Source organism: Grampus griseus (assembly GCF_964374135.1).
Source record: "Grampus griseus genome assembly, chromosome: 2".
Taxonomy (NCBI): Eukaryota; Metazoa; Chordata; class Mammalia; order Artiodactyla; family Delphinidae; genus Grampus; species Grampus griseus.
This window is the reverse complement of record NC_139018.1, coordinates 8570067-8590371: the sequence shown is the minus strand read 5'-3', so window position 1 is coordinate 8590371 and position 20305 is coordinate 8570067. Positions and strand designations below refer to the sequence as shown.

The following is a 20305-nucleotide window of genomic DNA, read 5'->3' as shown; positions in this document are numbered from 1 at the left end:
GGCTGTGAAGGGAGTGAACTGTGAGCTGAGTTTGACAGGGGTTAGAATCTGGTACATGGAGAGAGGGAGGAAGGGCCGGTAGAGGCAGAACCGCATGCACAGGTAGAACGCGTAGGCTGCAGGTGAAGGGATATCTACTGAACACTTAACGCTTTAGTATCTTTCTTGCTGCGAGGGTCCCAGCAGTGAACCTGAGCAAGTCTGTCTTCCAGGAGGCCGTGGCAACAGGGACGATAATTAGGACAGTGTCACAGAGTAGGGTGATCCAGTGTCAGGTGAGAGCAGGTGCTCTGGGAGCAGAGAGAAGGGGTGTCCAGCCTGGGGTGCTGGGAGGGGACGGCTCGAGAGGGTTTCCCAGAGGAAGAGACATAGAAGCTGAGTCCCAAAGGACAAGCAAAATGGGGGAAAGGAGTGTTCCAGAGAAAAGAAACTAATCAGATCCGGAGACAGGATGGTTCATAGGTTAAGGAGGAGGATGAAGGAAGGAAGGAAGGATGAGGCAGCCCTGGAAGGATTCGAGGTTTGAGGAGGATGCAGGTGTTGAGAGGATACATGATGGTCAAGGGCAGGGAGGGAAGCCTGAAGGTCTTCCAGCGGCTTTGAGGGCCCGGCTGGAGCCAGGAGGCATGCATTTCTTATGTGAATTACTCTAGCCAAGCTCAGTGGGCCCAAGAACGGTAGACAGTGGATTGCTCCAGAGTTGGCGATTTGCCAGATGGGCAGCCAACGTTCAAGGGTGTTGGGGATTCTGGTTATACTATGGGAAGTGGCTCAATTGGGGAAGAAAATGAACATAGGAGATGAGGGAAGCGGAGTACTGTTGATATGGTGAAAGAACAGGCGTAGCAGGCATACCTAGATGAGAGGGCAAGAAAAATAGGAGGCTGTGGCCACAAGTAAGAATGTTTGCACAGAACCTTCCAAAGGTGGGGCCATCCCAGGAGATGACAAGGACCAAGGACAGCCATGGCAATGCACGGTTGGAATAGAAGGACAAGACAGTCAAAGACTAGCGAGGTGAGGGATGGGTTATCAGGCAGGCAAGATGATGGAAGGACCTGGGGAGGAGAGGCCAGTAGGCCAGGTGCCAAGGCCAGTCTCCACGGAACAGTGCGGGACGGGGGAGGATCCGCCTCTCCTGCTGCACGGGAAGGACTTGTCCTTATGCGATAGCAGCAAAGACCCAGATTCATTCAAGAAATGGAAAGGACGCCGGTGTTGCTGGAGCCTGGTGATGGAGAAGCTGGCGGGGCTGGGCCACCAGGCCCTCATAAGCTATCAGGGACAACACTTTGATCAGTGCCCCAGCCCCTGTAGGTTTCCTGGAGAGCAGAGAGAGGCTCAGGTGGCCTGGATTTAGGTCAACAAGCAGGATCCCGCCTCCACACGTATCTACTCTGGACCACACGGGGTTTAACAAATAGTTAAATTCCATACTAAAAATCCATCTTCGGGGCTTCCCTTGAACACTTGGAAGCTCTGGCAATGCTGAATCTGCGCTCATTCCTTCATCTGATATTTATTGAGCATCTGCTTTTGCCAGGCACTTAAGTAAAGAACTTAAGCAGGACACAAGACAGAGGAGCATCCCTGGTCCTCTTGGAGCTGACCTCCTGGGGCTTCCCCAGGGAGCCGAGGAGCAGCGCCCCTGCTGACAGATCAGCCTCTTCCCCGGGGGCGGAGGCTGCACTCACTGGGCTTGCTTGCCTCCAGCGCAGTGCAATTTCTGAGCCCCTGCACAGGAATCCAGTGAGCAAAGCCCCATAGCAAAGTGGCCAGAATAGGCAGAAGCATCCGGCAAGAAGAGAGAGTTGGAAAGAGAAAATAACATCGTCTCTTGCGCAGTGACCCCAATATGCCCTCCTTCCTTCCTTCTCAGCCCCTGCTTTAAAGCTGTAGCTTACAACAATCCTTACAGGGCTTGCACGTTCTAGCAGAGTGTGCTGGCCTGAGAAATCAGAACATCGCTCGTCGGCCTGAAGTTCAACAGTAGACTGTCAACACGGGCTCTGATAAGCAAACACCTGACTTATGGAATGCCCGTCACGTTTACCAAAGCACAGTGCACGGTCCTACAGCAGGACAGAAATTGGCAAACCCCACAGTTAGGATTCTGTTCTTCCACTGGGAAGGTCAATTATTCATTTGCAGATGAGGAAATTCCTGCCTTGGTTAAGAGGATCAATGCTGAGGGAGACATTAATATTTTTGAGTTCCCATGAGTGGACGTGCCTGCCTGGAATATTTCACACCTGGTTCCAGGCCCAGACCTCACCTTGTAGGGCTAACGAACACCTGGCATGGCGGGTTAGCAAAGGGTCTCCAGGCATCGCCAGCTCCAGCGCCCCAGCTCCCACTCTCTCTGTCTCTCTCTCTCTCTCTCTCTCTCTCTCTCTCTCTCTCTGAAGGGCCGAGTACAGACATGGAGCTTCTTCTCCAATCCACTTTCAGCTTTGGGCCTGTCATGTGGGTCCACGGCTGCTGGCCTCCCTCCCCTGCCGCATCCACCATCCCATCCATCACGGGCACTGAGAAGCGCTAAGCCCCACTAACTCCCAGCCTGGGGAGACTCCCCGGTGTCACAGGCAGTTTCTTGTTCTCCGGAGGTGAGTCACAAGTTTGATAAAGAGCAGGTGGGAATTTCCCTCCTATGACCTAGAAGAGGCTTTAAATATCATCAATATGAGTGCATGTCAAACTGGTACCATCTGAATAAAAGCTGAACAATTATATCCCGTCAGCTTCCTGGCTGTGACATCGTACCATACTGAGGTAAGACAGTACCACTGAGGGATACTGAGTAAAGAGAACGAGGGAGCTATGAATCTAATAACAAGTTTTAAAAAGAAAATATCATCAAGCTCAGCCCCTCCATTTCACAGACAAGGACACCAAGGCCCGGAGATGGGTGGAGAATTACCCAAGGTTACCCAGTGAGCTGGACTCCTGGGGCAGGGCTCTGTCCAGACCAGGGATGCCCACGAGGCTGGGAGTTCAGAGAAGAGACCTGAGTGCCAGGGACGCCACCATTTGAGTTGCCTTGATGGTGGCAGAGCTCCCTGTGTCTGGGGTTGGATTTAAGGCAATGAGCAAGAGGCCAGGCTTACTTTCCAGGAGTTTCGGGAGACAGAAAAGTATCAGAAGGCCATGCCAGTCAATGGAGGCTCTGAGCAGGGGAGTGTCACATTCAGGCCTGCGTTTCAGAGAGATCACTTCACTAGAACATGGACGATAGCCTGAAGAGCGTATCGGTCATCTATCGCTGAAAAAAAACCACCCCCAAACTTAATGATTTAAAACAAGCACCTTAGCTCATAGTTCCGTAGTTGACCACTTGGGCTGGGTTCAGCTGGGCGGTTCTTCCGCTGGTCTTGGCTGGGTTCACCCACCCACCTGCGATAAGCGGCCAGTCAGCTAGTGGCTCTGCTTCTGGGGGTCGAGCAGGGGGGAGCAGTAGGCACAGAGCTGACCTTGGATAGAGTTAAAAACCACAGTGGGATAGGCGTAATGATGGTGGGCTGGGAGCACCCCAACCGTGACCTTCCCAAACTCAGATGGAATCAGAGCAGCTAATTCATTCAGTGCTTTGACTACACATACTGAGTGTTCAATCCAGGGCGGGTATTGTGCGAGGCATAGGGGTGCAGAGTAAATAAGACTTTTGGTCCCTTCGGAGAGTTCACAGGATGTGGAAGAGATCAGCCAGTGCAGCCTGTTCAATTTATTGACGGAAAAACTGAGGCCCAGAATGCTTTGCCCGTCCCAAGGTGACACCACCCATGTGGGGTCTGGGATCAGGGCCAGCTCTTCTCCTGCCATGTCTAGTCCTCCAGCCCTGTCAAGTGGCTCCCTGGAAAACACTCCCTGAGATAACCTTGTCTTTCCAATGGAAGTGCCTTTGACCAGTGTTGATGGAGGCAGTGGGAGGGGCAGGAAACCCTTCGTCACTCTTCTGCGCGAGACATGACTGCTGCTCTCCAACAATTCTAGTTCCCTGTCCTTCTGGGAAGTGGGAGGACTGAACTTCCTCACCCTGTTGAAGCTAAGAGTTGCCTTCGCACTTCTTTGGCCAATGTGAGGGCACCCGTGTGTCACTTCTAGGCAGGAGCACTTAAGAGCAGAATTCTTTGTGACCTCCTTTCCTCTGCCATAGCGAACCCTGGGGACTTGTGTCAAGACCGTGGTGTCGTTAAGATGTACAGCCCATCAGCCTGGACCCCTGAAGGACTAGAAGAGCAGGGCCCCTGTGTTAAACATGCAGCATGAGTGAGAAATCAACCTTTGTTGCTCTTAAGCTACAGAGTTGGGGGATGTTTTTTACTGCAGCAGAACCTAGCTCATCCTCACTGATTCAGCAGGTTTCAATGAGGAGGGACTGCTCCCTAAACTCTGGGCCTCTTGCCCACCCCTTACTCCTCTCCAAGGAAGAAAAGTGATTTATCTGATTGATCAGTTTCATAAAAAAAGAACTGAGCCTACAGAGTGCAGTTCCCTCCTCCGTACTCACTCTTTGGGAAGTGCTGTCTGCAGACCCCGGGCTTCTCTCAGCCATGAGGTTCTTCCTCAGAGGCGGGAAACTGTCAGCACTCTCTGGGCCTGTGTGGGTAAGTCAGCCTGATCCTGGGATACAGAACTAAGAAGCCCATTGTTGTCACATGCCTGAGTGACACTGTCCAAGTGAGTTCTTCTCAGTAACAAAGATAACGGGCTTCCCTTGTGGTGCAGTGGTTGAGAGTCCGCCTGCCGGTGCAGGGGACGCGGGTTCGTGCCCCGGTCCGGGAAGATCCCACGTGCTGCGGAGCGGCTGGGCCCGTGAGCCATGGCCGCTGAGTCTGCGTGTCCGGCCATAGCAGTGAGAGGCCTGCATACGGCAAAAAAAAAAAAAGATAACGTGGTGGCCCCATCTGCTGAGCCCTGTTGCCTCCTTTAGTTCAGAACTGAGGCAGGAAGACAGGAGTGTCCTCAAACCCCAGCTCCTACTACCTTGCCCATCCCTTACTCCACGGGACTCAAGTTCCAAACATCTTGCATAAAAACATGAAAGCCTGTTGGTGAAATGCAAATCTGATTCTTGAGTGTTCACAAAATACCTTAGCAAGGTTGATGCAGGGTTCTTGGCCCTGAGGACATTTGGGCCCAGATAGCTCTCTGTTGTGCGGGCTGGCCTGGGCGTTGTAGGAAGTTTAGCAGCATCTCAGGACTCTACCCACTAGACGCCAGGAGCATCCGCCCTCCCCCAGTGTGACGACCAAAATGTCTCCAGATACGACCGAATGTCCTCTGGGAGCAAATCATCCCCCATGCCCAGCTGAGAACCACATTTTGGCTGATCTGATCCAGTTACTCAACAAAGACCTCTAGGAAAGGCTAGTGATCTGGGGGGACTTCCTGGAGGTGGTAGAATTTCAGCCCTTGAAGGACTGAACTTAACAAAGGGAAGGGGAGAAGCCATTGCGCTAGGAAAGTGTGAGCAAAGGGAGGCTTGGAGGCCGGCACGCTTGGAGATGGGGCGGTGGGGAGTGGGGACTCTGCACAAACAGCAGTTGGAATGATTAAATAGCCAAACACAGAGAATCACTCAGCATTGTACATGCAATAAATGTTTGCTAATATCAGCAGAAGCTCTCCTCCAGTCCAAACAGTGACATCGTTTATAGCAACTAGCCATCATTGATTCTGGCATCATTCCCAGTGTTTAACAATAAATACCCCTCACCTTCGCCCTGTGGCTTCTTCCAATGTTATTTTCCCCACATGATACTATAGCCAACCTTGTGATGGGGGTGGAGGGGCGGGTAAGACTGGGAAAGAGGGAGCAAAGGGAAGAATGTGATTCAGTCATAATGAGCAAAACATCACATTTTAAGGAAAGACAGGGTCCAGCAGACCTGGCCGAGAGGGAGGCCACTGAGATGAGCATGGAGGTGCATGGGTCATCCTGTCTTTATTTAAAATGTCACTCTTTTGTTCATCATGGGTGTTTGGCATTCATTTTGAGTTTTGAAAAGCATTGCATTGAATTATTATCTTGACTACTGCTGTGCTCCTGTACTCACCCCGCCTTCCTTAAACTTTGTGCCCAAGGCGAGGGCCTCAGCCGCCACACCCTAGCCCCAGCCTTGAGTGGCAGGATTCAGGGCTGGGGCTGCATTCCCAGTAGAGGAATGAATTAGCAGAGAAGCTTAAATAGGCTTCTGTTTCAGACTCACCTTTACATACCGCCTGCTGGGAAAACACAACAGAAATCTTTATCTGGTGCTTCCATGGTGGTGCAGTGGTTGAGAGTCCGCCTGCCGATGCAGGGGACGCAGGTTCGTGCCCTGGTCCGGGAAGATCCCACATGCCGCGGAGCGGCTGGGCCCGTGAGCCATGGCCGCTGAGCCTACGAGTCCGGAGCCTGCGCTCCGCAACGGGAGAGGCCACAGCAGTGAGAGGCCCGCGCACCGCAAAAAAAAAAAAAAAAAAAAAAAATCTTTATCTGAATATAAAGCACATTTCTGTTGTCTCAGGTCCCAAATATTCCCTTATCAACCTGTTGTGAAAATTGCACCAGGGCAACTTTCACAAGCCTCGGGGATTGAGAGGGGGCTGGCTGTGCTTTACCGCTCAAACCAGTATTTACAGGGAGAAATTAATTGTGAAATCAAATGACATTTTCATTTTAAATTTAAGCTACTTCCTCGACCAAGAGGACGCTGCCACAGACTAGCCTTGCGAAAGGGTAGGGATAGGATTTTTCCAAAACCTTCCCACCGTGTGCGGGGTCAGAATTTGCGCAGGCTCAGACGGGCTGCAGAGGCTTTGTAGGGGGTAAATGCTGGAAACCAAAGTTCCACTCAGGAGGGGAGCGGGCGCCTCCTGCTGGCCTCGAAGGAAGAGTGCTCTTTCCCCAGAAATGTTTCTGCACAAAATTTCAAAGCAGGTCCTTGAATGGGTTACAACAGATAGGTTACAAAGCTTAACAAAACATGGAAACGTGGAAAGGCAACAATTGCTCTTGAGCCCTGTTGGTGGGTACGTCAGTAGGTACAACTTCTATAAGAGGGCAGTTGGTAAGAGCCACTCCAATTTTAAATGGGTGTCACATATCATTGATTCAGTGTTTCCCCTTGTAGTGATCCATCCAACAGATAAACTGAGACAGGCTGATCTTGGGTGGCCTCGGCCAGCAGCGGCTTGAAGCAGGGTTTCAGTTCCCAGCCAGTGCTTGAGGTTGGGTCGCGGCAGTGAGAGCACCGAATCCTAGCCACTAGACCAGTGGTCAGCGACAAGGCCCTGGCCCTACGGCTTTGCAGAAAAAGAATTCCCACAAAGAAGGAAAGTAGTGAAACAAGTAAATTATTTATTAGGAAAAAAATGTACAGTACATGTGGATAGACACACAGGCAGGCTCCAAGAGAGAGTCGTGCCCTTGTGGCAGTTTGAATCACTTTTATGGGGCATTTCTTCTGGGTTTCCTTTTGCCAATCATTTTGATTTGCTTAGTTCAAAAAGTCCGTATTTGGTGTATCTCAGTATCTTCCCACGTGTGCATGTGCATCTCTTAGCCAAGATGGATTCTACTGAAGAGGACTATGGGTAGATTTAGCCACTTAGCATCACTTCCCTTTTGAACTCCAACGAGCCTTTCTGTCCATATGTAGTTGGGGAGGTCTCCTGACTTTGAGAATGAGGAATATGTGGTCTCTTAACTTCTGTCTGGGCAGGGCCCAGCCTCCTCTCTCAATTGTCCTGTTATTCTTGTCTCGGAGTATAGGTCCACAGGACCAAACTCAAACTGTTTGCCCCGGGGGCCCATCTATCTCCTGCCTCAAGGCTGGAACCTGGGACCCTTTGCTGCTGTGCTGCAATGCTTGCACCTGGACAAACATCTCCTTGAGCTACAAAATACAAAGAATCTATAAGAGACTAAAAAATAACTGCAGATGTGCACAGTTGGGGCAAATTCTGGACAAAAGATACAAAAAGACCAAAAAACCCAACTGCCACTTCTGAAGAACTGGGAGCAAAAGCAGGGTACTGCCCCCTGCACTCAACACCACCAAAGGGGTGGGCAACCCACCTAAGCCACCCTCTAGCCTGACCCTTGGACACAACCCTACCCTCACCGCATGTAAGGAATGAGCTTGCCTCCGGTCAGGGAGCAAACAAGGGAACCTGTTACTAGTTCTCAGTCCCTCCTGTGACCACATGGGCCCCAATAAACCTTGCCCGAATTTCTTGTCTGGCCTCTTGTCAATTTCTGTTGCTTGGAGAAGGCCAAGAACCCTGATTGGTATCAAAACTACTGAGAAACTGAGGTGGAGCCAAGTTCAGTGATTTGCTCAAGGTCAATCCTTGGGGTAGCGAGTTGGCTGAAACCCCAGCTCAGCAAATAAGACATAAAGACTAAGAAGATAGCTTTCAAAATGAAATCTGGTATGAAGGATTAAGGAGGGTTTTGAAGAAAAGAATATTTTAAAGAAAATGGGGGTGGGGTGAGGGGAAGTAAGTAAAGCTTAAGTTTAAACTGAAATGGAGAAGGAAGGGAGGTATTTAATTGGCCTTAGAAGTGCTTGTTGTAAATGGAAAGAGGATGTCTAACTATAGAGCTATGACATTGATACTGATTTTTAAATAGCATATTTGGGGGGGGCGGTATTGTGCTTAACTTTTACTAAATGTTAAGTGTTTTTTGAGTTGTAGCCTTGAGGTCCATCACTCTAAAAATAAATGGGCCACATCTGGGCTGACAAATGCTCACATTAGGTTTTGGAAGCAATGGTAGTACTTGGCAACGAGCAGTCGTGTTTTCCTTTATACCTCAGTGAAATCTAAATTTAAAAGAATGTTTTGCCCTCTTCTGACAGCCTTAGAAATTCTTACTGTAAGGTTGTGCTAATACTCATTTTTCTCAGCAAACCCAAAACCCCAAAGACTTTGCCTCCAGCACCCTCCTTGACTTTTATTTCCAGATGCTACCCAAGATGTCCCCTTCAACTCAAATTTCCCTGTAACCAGTCAATCCTGAACATCAGGCTAAAAAGGGAAGCGGCTCCCCCAGCTTTCCCAAGCCTGCCCCGGATCTGTGTTTAACGCCAGGGAAGCAGATGTCTGGATGGCAGTGAAAGAGGAGACCAGGTGGTGTCTTCAAAACCAGGAATTCCAATTCTAAAACTGCTCTGAGCAGCTTCTGCTCCTTTCCTCGGCTTCCTAAAATGCCATTCAATTTCCCAGAAGCAAAACAAATTGATTTCCATTTATAAGGAACAAATGGCTGGAATGATTAGCTGTGTCTAAGCTGTTTTATATTAGAGTCTGATGTATTCCCACTGGGTTCTGAGTTCCCCCAAATCGAGGACCATATCTTTCATCTCTGGCCCAGGGCATTGCTCATAGTAGGCATTCGAGAAACAGTAACAGTATCTAACACTTAGATGGTACTTACTCTGTGTCAGACACTGTTCTGATTAACTCGCGTAATCCTCATAACAACACTATTATTAGCTCCATTTTATAGAGGAGGAAACTGAAGCACAGAAAGGTTAAGCAACTTCCCCAAGGCCACACAGATAACAAGTAATGCAGCCTGGGTTCACACCCGGGCAGTCTGACTCAAAAATATATATTCTTAGCCAGTATACCAGCAGTTCCCCAACTTGTCTGCAATTAGTCACCTAGGGAGCTTCAAAAGTACACCTTCAAAAAGTACATTTAATACATTATATTGTGATTTAATTGGTCTCGGGTGTGGTATGGGTTTTGGAATTTTTAAAAGCTCCTCAGCTGATTTTGAGACTCATTTTGAGACTCATTTTGAGAACCACTACATTATACTATCCTGCCTCACTACTCAGCAATGCTTGCTGAATTGAATATGTTTGCCACCGCAGGACCTGCTTTCAGGAATGTAAACAAACAAGGAGGAAAAAATAATATCCAAACTTCGGTTGTATCAAATTACCCTGGAGTGTAACTGACCGTAATTCCAACAGAGTCTGTGCTAAGAGCATGGGTCTGGAGTCAAGACATTCTTGGATTAACATCTCTGCACGTAACAGTGTGAGTGGAAAATGTTGCCTGCCATATTACTAAACAAAGGATGTTGCAGCCACCAAGCCACTACAGCTGCCCTGATGGTGAGCCCTGAGGGAACAAATGACCTCGCTGCCAGCCCTCAGCCATGGCATCTGCCCCCAGTGGTGTACCCTGAGGGGAATCAGGATGGGAAAGCAGGGGATACTGGTCCCAGATAGCTGACGTGCACATCAAAGGAATGGTTTCAAGGAGCCCAGACTCTTGCATCTTCCCATACACAGAAAAGTGCTGAAGTCCTTAACTTGAGATACCTGATTTTCTTTAATTAACAGTAATCTTTTGAAGTCCAACTACCTGGTCTTCACTGCAAAAACTCCTATGTATCCTGGCTCCTCCCTTACCTCTTCAGAGCAGTCCCTCAGAGCTAACTGAGAGGCTGTCTTCTGGGCTTGAAGTCCTCAGAAAGACTGCCAAATAAAACATAATTCTCTACTTTGAGGTTGTGCATTATTTTTTCCAGTGGATAAGAGTCTGGCTACGTGCCCACCAACCTCCATTTCCTTCCTGCCTAGGCGCACAGCAAGACTACATTACCCAGCTTCCCTTGAAGCCAAGTGTGATCATGTGACAGGATTCTGACCAATAGAATGTGGGCAAAAGTCTCCAGCACTAGGCTGTCCTCTTTCCTGTGAGGCAGATTCTGAATGGGGAGGCAGAGCCACAAGATGGAAGGGGCCTGGGCTATTCCAGCACCACTTAGGGGAGAGCTGCCAGATATTCAGGAGCACTGACTGGACTTGATGTAAATGAGAAATAGTTTTTTTGTTAAGCTGCTGGGATTCGGGGGTTTATCTGTCATCAGTGACCAGTGTTCCTTAACTAGTACATTGTGTGGCTTTGGGGAGGTCACTTATCCTAAGCCTCAGTGTTGTCATCTGCAGAATGAAGACAATATTACAAATACAAATCATGTCCGAGTGACAGCTTTCATTTGCCCCTCCAGATCCACTCTCTACCCCCTCTCCCCTGCTCTTTGCCGGGGAGGCTGAGCCTGAGATACTGCAGTAAGTTAGGCTCAACCTATGGGAGGCTCCAGCAGGAGGTGGGAAAGCAGGAGCCCGAGGCTGGGGATTTAGCGGTCTGGGCCCCTCTGGCTACTTGGCTCCACCTAAGGCCACAGCTGTATCAGGCAGCCCTCCCCTTCAGCTACGGGTTCTGTGAATCACTCTATCCCTTTGTCCCCTCAGGCCTGTGGTGAGGCTTAGCACTGTTTCAGTCTCCTGATAGATGGGATGGGAAAGGGGGAGCGGCCTCGTGTTCCTGTGTCCAAGGTCAGCGGGAAAAAGTCAGACACCACCACTGACTCACAGAGCTGAGGCCGAGCCAGCTCCCGAGGTGCCAGTGGATCGCCCTTGCCCCTGCCCACCTGTGCTAAATTAAGTCCCTTCCTTACACCTCCTTCAGTCGCCCCAGTGGCCGGCCATCTGCTTCCTGCCAGGACCCTGGCTGGTACGGAATGTGAATGCCATGTTGTTGAGGTTTGAACAAAGTAGTAATCACACAGTAAATACTTAACAAATGTTGAATTTAAAATGAGAGAAATGCCACAAAGTTTGTTGAGAAGAGTGTGTGCTATAATGAATAATGAGGTAATAAAGACGTAAGGGTGGCTGGGCCTGAGAAGCGTAATCTTTAAGCTGAGATAAGGAGGAACCAGGCAGAATATTCCAGAAAGGAATGTGGGGAGGCTCTTACGCGCTGTGCTCGCTCCATGCCGCACATGATTTTCACCAGGGGAGCTTTTGGCCCAGTGGTTTGCACCAGTGGGCTCTTGCCACACAGGGGACCTTTGCCACCCAGGGGACACTTGGCCGTGTCTGAAGACATTTTTGGTTTTTACACAAGTGGGGACGGGGTGCTACTTGCACGTACTGGGTAAGGCCAAGGACGCTGCTAAACACCCTACAGTGCACAGGACAGCCCCACAGCAAAGGCTTATCCAGCCCCAAGGGTAAGATTTCTAAAGTGGAGAGAATCTAACTTAGCCCTGCTCCCAGACTTAACGACTGTGGCTGGAGCCCAGCCTGGAGAGGGGAGAGGGGTGGAGATGCAAGATAAGCAAGTTTGTCTGACTAAAGTATTCTGAGAGCCTATAATCTCCATTTTCTAGCAAAACTCCTTTCTTGGTTTCCTAATTAGTGAAGAGTTGTCACTAATTTAGACAACGGTACAAGTTCCTCTTAAAATAAAATCCTAGAATGAGCATGGGCTTCGGGAATCAAACCATGGGACCTTAAGAAACTTCCTTGACCTCTCTGAACCTCAGTCTCCTCCTCTGGAAAAGAGGGATTATTACACGCACCCCTCAGAGGGGCTATTGGGGTTATATAAAGAACCTGGCTCACAGCAAGCACCTCACAAAGGTTCCCTTCCCTCTCTCACAAGAGTCATGTGTGAAGTGTGTTGTGACTCACGATTTTTCCATGATTGCTCACAGTGGATGGTCATATAATGACATCTGTCACATCAAAACTTATTTTACAGTACTGTCTTTAAGAATAAATATTTCTTTTAAATATTCCTTTTATAAATAATAATATTCCTCCAAAAAGAACAGGTTTTTCAAGTATTTATCTAGGTCCCTAAGACCAAAACTATAAGATGTGTTTGCTGCAAGTCTACATTGTGGAGATAAGATAACTAATGCAGTGATTAATATCCCAAAAGGGGAAGGAGTGGCAAATTCTAACATTATATGCCCTATACATCTCAGAAGGCAGCAGCAGGTAGCTACAAGAGTTGCTATTAGAAGTACTTATCAGCACAGGATCATAAGAACACCATTTCACAGCAACAGGATCTGACACAGACCTGCCCTCTGCCTCAAAAAGTATTTTATACAGGCTTTTTATACAGGGAACATTTCTTGGTGAAAGACAATAGTGTTTAGAGCAAACTCCAAAGAGTAAATATTTTAATTTTCTTCAAGAATATTCTTAAATTCATAATAGTCACACTAACAAGTTAACATTTCCACAAAAATACTCATATAGCATCAGTATTCTTAAAGTATTCATATCCATAATTACCTCAATTAGGAAACTTAGCAACGACAGTCAACATATACAACATATGCTTTTTACTTCTGGTGAGATCAATTCAATGTCTAAAATAAATCAGGATGGATTAACATAAGAGCTGAATTGGCGTCCCTACCAAATTTCGCAATGAAAAAGCAAACAGTCCTGTGTGACCGGCAAGTTACACAAACAATGTAAGACAAATCCAACTAGAAATTGGAAGCTGCCATTTCATATACACAAAGTACATGTGAAACAGCAAAGTAAACATGTTTCTTAAAGGAGGGGCTGCTATTTCAACACCCCCAGAGCATTAGAGATGTCACTGAGTCAGCCAACATCACATCTACAATCTCTTGAAATACATCAGATAGCCATCTGGTGCTTTTTATGAAGCAATATGCTTGAAACCAAGGGGCCAACACTGGTTACAGGAAGCAAAAATGTCTAACACCTCTGTTTTTAAAAATTGCTGACATTTCAAAATATGAATTGTTGAAACTCAAGTTTCGTATCCCCAAAGAAGCCGATCGTGGTGTGTTAGAATGCCTTCTCTCTCTCTGATTTGCAGACACTACAATGAAAGGAAAATACTTCTGATTAAAACTAGCTGACTTGCCACTGTGCATGTAAAGTCTACTGCAGGGAGCAATGCCTAGCATGATCCTGAAACTTCTGAGATAAAACTAAATTGGCATTAAAGCACTCAGTTATTCTCAATGAAAAGACTGACTATACCTTCCGGGACACAGAAATAAGATTTCTTGGTAATGGAACAAAATTTTTCTTTCCTTCATTATCTATATACTACCCAAATAACCTTCCTTTTTAACCTAAGACTCACAAATTTATATTGATATTTGAGTTATTCAATTTAGTACCAATGGGTATGTCCAGTTGATGCATTTGCAGATGCAAAGTATCGCTTTGCATCTGCACAGGCCCTTACTTTCACGACGCTTAAAGACCTTTATAGACATTTTCTCTCGTGTCTTAAGTAGGTCAAGAGGATATGAAGGGAAACAGGGAACAGACTGCTCACCACGGGCCACTAGCCCTGCCACACTGCCACAAGCTGAGAGTTCATTTGCACCCCACTCAGGTGTGAGAAAACTGAGGCGGGGCAAAGGTAAATGATTTCTCTTAAGCTGAGTCATGCAGCTTTTTACATATACAAGATCTAAATTCATGGTAAGATAATTAATTGTTAATCCTAAAACTACTTAGTGCAAGTGTGGATTCCTCGTTTAAAACTGCTTAACTTGCCTCTGCCCTCTGTCTCTCGTCTCCCGTCTCTGGTGAGAGCACACACGGTGCACAGAACCTGAATCAACAGTACCCGAGGGTGGCGAGCGGCCCCCGAGGAGCAGACGTAGTTGTTTGGACTGTTTGGGAACTGAACAAAGGCACCAAACCTACAAAACACAGTTTTTAAAGGAGAGGGAAGTGACGCATAGCATGTCGCAGGAAATACTGGTTTTTAGTCTTTTTCTCATTTTAGGCACATTGCTATTTGGGAAGATTTTTTTTTTTTTTCTTAAAGGGAGTTCTGCATTATAAAAATATTGATGTTAAATATATGTGCTTAAGTGGGACTCCAAATTGGACCCAAGCTTTACTAAAATGAAAGTCTTCGCTATGATGTCTAGAAAAAAACATTGCATCCTATCTGTCCTAAAAGGCAAATGCTGAGCGGACATTCTACCTGTAAATAACAGCAATCTGTGGACAGACAGGAAGGGAAACTGGGGGATCCTAATCAAGAGGAGATGTCACCATGGCCTCTGCTGCCTGTATAACGTAAAGTGGTCTTAACATGTTCCTGCAACACTGTGAGGTTCTGAAACTCACAAACGTATCCTGATCAAGCTCGCTGACCTGGACCCCTCGGGGAGAAACGTAACGTGGACTCAATGCAGCAGTACATGGACATGCTCAGTTTGCTCCATTCAGAAGTCAGCCTTGAAGGCACCATGGCCATTCAGAGACACGTTACTCTAAGAGATCAGAGATCTGAAGGAGCCGTGGCTACTGTGGGTGTGATGTGGCCAGTGCTCTCGTTCGACACCACCACCCGTCCCAGGTGCCAGAGGCCTGGGGCACTCAACGGAGTGCCACATCCCACGTCATCATTCACATGCATACACACACACGCTCTACTCATCCGAAAATCTCTGTTGGGCTTTGTCGTAAGAAACCCCTTCATTTACAGAGAGGGACCCAGAGGCACAAAGAAACTCAATGTCTTGGCAAAAGCATCCACTTGGTAAGTCACAGATCTGGCAACACGAGGATCCTGCCAACACTCTCTACTGTGTCATGGTGACGTAAAAGTTCGAAAAGACACTATAGAAAAAATTAAGGACATTTAACAATGCCTAAGTATTCAAATATAGAAAGGACCTCTATGTAAACATCTCAAGTAAAGAGCATCTTGGTTAAACTGACAATGACTAGACCCTGACACTGAATCTTTCTGAGACACAAGGTTTCTGTTCCCAAACATGGATTCTATTAAAAGCAGGTGCAGGAGGGCAGAACAGAGAGCCATGGAAATTACACTATAAAGACATATGTTTAAATGGGACTTATAAACCCAATTTCTCAAAAAAAACAGATCCATTTGCAACTCAGAGTACAAAGAAGAGGATGATTATTTCTCCCTATACTAATTATTTAAGTTCAATGAGATGTAGTATGGAAAATATATTTAATAAAGAGATTTTATATTTTTAAATTTGAGCAAGTGTTTTCCAGTTTGATTAATCATCACAGATATCACACACAGCATGTTCCCTTATAAGGGAAAATACTGGTGTCAATGCGAGGGTGCCTGGAAAGCACCCCGGAAGCAGGCTGAAGCTTCATATAATAAACAGCCATGGCTAGCGTTCAGGACCACGTTCTAGGTGGACTCCATCTAACTAGGGCCGAGTAATAAACGGTCCTGTGATGCTTAAACAGGTGGTTTTCTGAGCACTATCCTTTTAAGTTTTTCAGCAGTAAACAGAAAACAAAATTAAATCAAATGCTATTTAACATCATTTTATAAATTTTAAATGTTCAGATTTTTGGTTTACATTTGCTTTCTTGTTTAGAAAGTTTAGAGAATGAAATTGATACGTCATTTTCCAAACCCCAAAGTGAAAGCAGCTGTGAAATCCAAATTCACCTCGATGACATCCCCCCACTCTAGAAAATGAGGATGTACATCGTGCAACTTTAAACAGTGGATGAATACAAAGTCCTATATTTTCTTTCTGCTAGATTAATCTAAAGTTAGAGGCTGAGTTCTTGAGAACAATTTCCCTCTCACTCCTAGGTAATGATTTACTTGATATTAACCAAAATCAATTTTGAGAAAGTGTTCCCAAGGGTCTTGGAATAAATTCTAGTATTGCATCTATGAATATGCTCTAAGAGAAGCAAAATATTCATGGAAGCATAAAACAATTTTACCTTTAAATAAAAATATTTTATTCATTCCTGACAGATTATCAAAATGTACATTGTTAACCAAGTAAAAATGGTACTTCGAAATAGCTGACTAGGGCATATTTGGAGGATTTTTGGTTAATTTCAAAAGAGTAAAAACCACTTTCAATCTCCCTTTCCACACATTCCTAATAACCTTGCACTATACCTGCTTAAAATTGAATATATAAACAATTAGATGGGCCCCAGTTCATTATAGAATGCACATTTTCATTTACACTCAGAATGAATGAAAGTTATTACATTTGAGTTACCTTCCTTTGCCAAAAACCTTCAGACTTACCCCTCTTTATATTTTGTGTAACTCTATAAATTACACGTAGAATATAGCACATAACTTGTATTAATCTAAACACACACACACACACAGACACACACACACACAATAAAGTGCAACACAACAGAACAAGTCTGCGACATTCACGTTCTCAAACTCCCACAGAAGGCTCTTCTGAGCAAATGGAAACGACATTGTTCGCGAGTGCGGGAACACTAAATCCAACAGACTAGGTTATTTTTCCCTCACGGGTATTTATATTGAAAATCCTATTTGTTTTACTTTCCCTGTGGCTTCTGTCTCTCATTCTCAATGAAAGTTTCGAAGCTGTGATTCTCTTCAAACCTGGAGAAAAATCAACTCCTTAGAGCAACGTAAATAGTGCTTTCAAAGTGCTCCAATGTTTCTGAGCACTCTGTACTGTAAAAGGAGGTTTCCAATGACAGCTGTCTGTAACACGGATAAGTACAGTCATTTTAATAAAAGCAAACATTCCACTAACTGGGCAGCAAATGCTTCCTGGACTTTTGACACCAGCCACCAAACGTTTCTATTCTACAGGCAAGTACCAAACTAGCCCTAAAATGTCAAAAGGTTTTGGTTGCATGTTGTTTTGATACTAAACTATTTCACTAAGAAATGGTTTTGTTCCTGAGATGAGCACAATAAAATTAAGCGAGTTCCCCCTGAAGCTGCCAGTGGGATACTCTGTTCCTTATTTCCACCCTCATTATCTTCATGAAGAACCACGTCTGAAACGTCAGTCTTCTCCGTGGCGCCATTTCTGTGACTCGTCTTGCCGAACGTCTGGTCTGATTTGGTTTCTCATGCCACCTAAGACGCTGGATGTTGCTTCTGTGGCAACGATCAGAGGTTTCACCACGGCTGGAGGGATCTGGCGCAGGACCTCGCCCACGGCGCCAGTCACCCCTCTGCTCTCGTGCTCCCGGGCTGCGGTTTCGTAAATGGTCTGAGCCGTGTCTGCAATTCCCTGAAAGGGGGGAGGGGAGAGAAGGGGAGCAAATCACTGGTCAGAAAACTCTCTAAATTCTCTCATAATACACACTTTAGTCGAGTTAATCAACAGCAGGTTTGTAACTAGACAAAAAACAAAACAAAACAGAACCTGTACTTTTGAGATAAGCCAGGATAATTATTTTTATGACAATTCTAATTATAAGGGAAAGTAAGATGCAATTATTATGATTTAGCATTTTATTGTGACAGTTGTGTACACTACAATTGTAAACTACAATTTCACGTGGGGAAGCTTACAGAAATAGTCAATAATCCAAGAGCAGCTTTTCTGGCACCAGTAATCACTCTAGTTAAATCAAACTTAGCAAACAAAGCTTCTTGAATAAATATAATCACTAAATGAATATGGTGATAGCACCTGTGATTCAACTGTAACAAAAAACCTAATTTGACTAAGCTCCAGAAAATAATTTAATTTGTTTTAAATTACTGGCTATGTACTAGAAGAGATAACTGTGGAACATTCAATTAAGATAAAAGGCTAAATAGAACATTTTACTGGATTAAACAGAGAAAATTCTGAGAACATAAAGCAGGAACATGTTTAATAATTAGAAACAAAGCTTCTGCAGCATTTTTCATCTTTCTTCTAACTGTGTAACATTAAAATAATCATGACTGCTGAGCTTTAGAGCTGAATATGTAAATGAGTAGGTCAAGCCAGAGTGGTAAAACGTCATACATGACTTTCAAATCTCTACCATTTGTCTAACTCAAAATCCCTTAGGGGCCACGAGGCACTATTCCACTGTGACCATTTCAGTGACAGGCACAATGAGAGGAACTTTGGGCTCTCCAGGGAAATCAAGGAGCTTTGCCCTAGTCCAAAGTCTAGCCCTCACTTTGACAACCTGATGCGAGTATCATTTTTACACAGCACAGCAGGCAAAAAACATGTAATACCGTGGCGGGGAGGGGGTTACAGAAGAGCTAAAAAAAAAATGTAAGTGCTATTGTTCAAACTATCTACAGAATAACAGCCAACAAGTAAAACCGTCACCACAGTGAAGATGCTTACAATTTACACATTTGCCCACATCCTCCTCCTGCCTGCTCCCAGGTCCCCTCCCTAACCCACAAACAGTCGCTGTTAGTGTGTCAGAACGTGGTGATCAGCACCACCAAGCAAATTCAAACCTCAGCTCCATCATTTAGCTGTGTGACCTGACACAAGTGCTTTAAGAGGGGAATGAAAATGCTGTAGTGATTGTTAGAGTTAAATGAAATACTGCACCTAAAGAGCCCGGTACAACTCAGCAGGTACTAAGTGCTCACCGAACAGCTCCTACAACTACTACTTCCCTCACCACTGCTCCCCAACCACCACGAGACCTGATCATGCAGAGCAGGGCTCGGCAAACTGTCCCTGCAAAGGGCCAGGTGGTAAGTATTTGCGGGCTGCACAGTCTCTGTCATATACTCTTCTTCTTCCTTCTTGTTTTCTTCTTTTTACAAGCCTTTAAGACTGTAAAAATCATTCTTACTAGACGGTCCATATAGAAACAGGCATGGGCCAGATCTGACCTGAGACCTATCATTTGCCAACCCCTGATCTTGTGAAACACATGTGATGTTTCCTCTTGATCTCTGAGTTACCAACATATAATACGAAAAGAGACAGTATTTTTTTTATAAATTTATTTATTTTATTTATTTATTTTTGGCTGCGTTGGGTCTTTGTTGCTGTGCGCGGGTTTTTCTCTAGTTGCAGTGAGTGGGGGCTACTCTTCATTGTGGTGCATGGGCTTCTCACTGCGGTGGCTTCTCTTGTTGTGGAGCACAGGCTCTAGGTACGTAGGCTTCAGCAGTTGTGGCACGCGGGCTCAGTAGTTGTAGCTCGCGGGCTCAGTTGTTCCATGGCATGTGGGATCTTCCCGGACCAGGGCTTGAACCCGTGCCCCCTGCACTAGCAGGAAGATTCTTAACCACTGCGCCACCAGGGAAGCCCAAGAGATAGTATTTATCACCACCTAGGAACGTCTATTTTAAAAGTTTTCTAATACAGAATTCAGACTCCGTCTAATCAAGCACACCTACCATATCAAATCATGCTCACCTTCCTTCCTCCCTTCTTCACACAGATGGTTTTAGAGAACTAAACATTAGACCCAAATACCTGGGTTCCGATCCAGGCTCCACTATCGTCTCGCCACGGTACAGTGGGGAAGCCATTCTTGCTGACCCCGTTTCCTCATCTCTAAGTCAGGAAAACCACCTATCTTTTAAGGGTTACTATCCTCTTGGCACAGAGTAAGCACACAAATACTTTTATTTAAATGAGCATAGATTAAGTTAGGGAAGAATTTTGTGAAACTGCAAAGTGCTAGGTACCCAAGTGCTATTATATCCTGCTGCAAACTGCCCCTGCTACGCCTTGAAGCCCAGGATAATTTTTACA

The 20305-nt window shown here is 45.9% G+C and overlaps 1 protein-coding gene across 1 annotated transcript in view; it reads right to left on the bottom strand.

Moving 5' to 3' along the window:
• Positions 1-13033: 13033 nt before the first annotated feature.
• Positions 13034-20305, bottom strand: part of ATG2B (autophagy related 2B) — a gene marked incomplete at its 5' end in the record, with an annotated part of 77676 nt that continues 70404 nt past the window's right edge. The window contains one exon of the mRNA XM_082647880.1: positions 13034-17860. Within this exon, the coding sequence (XP_082504006.1) occupies positions 17630-17860 (231 nt within the window). The 3' untranslated portion in view covers positions 13034-17629. The remainder of the gene's footprint in view (positions 17861-20305) is intronic.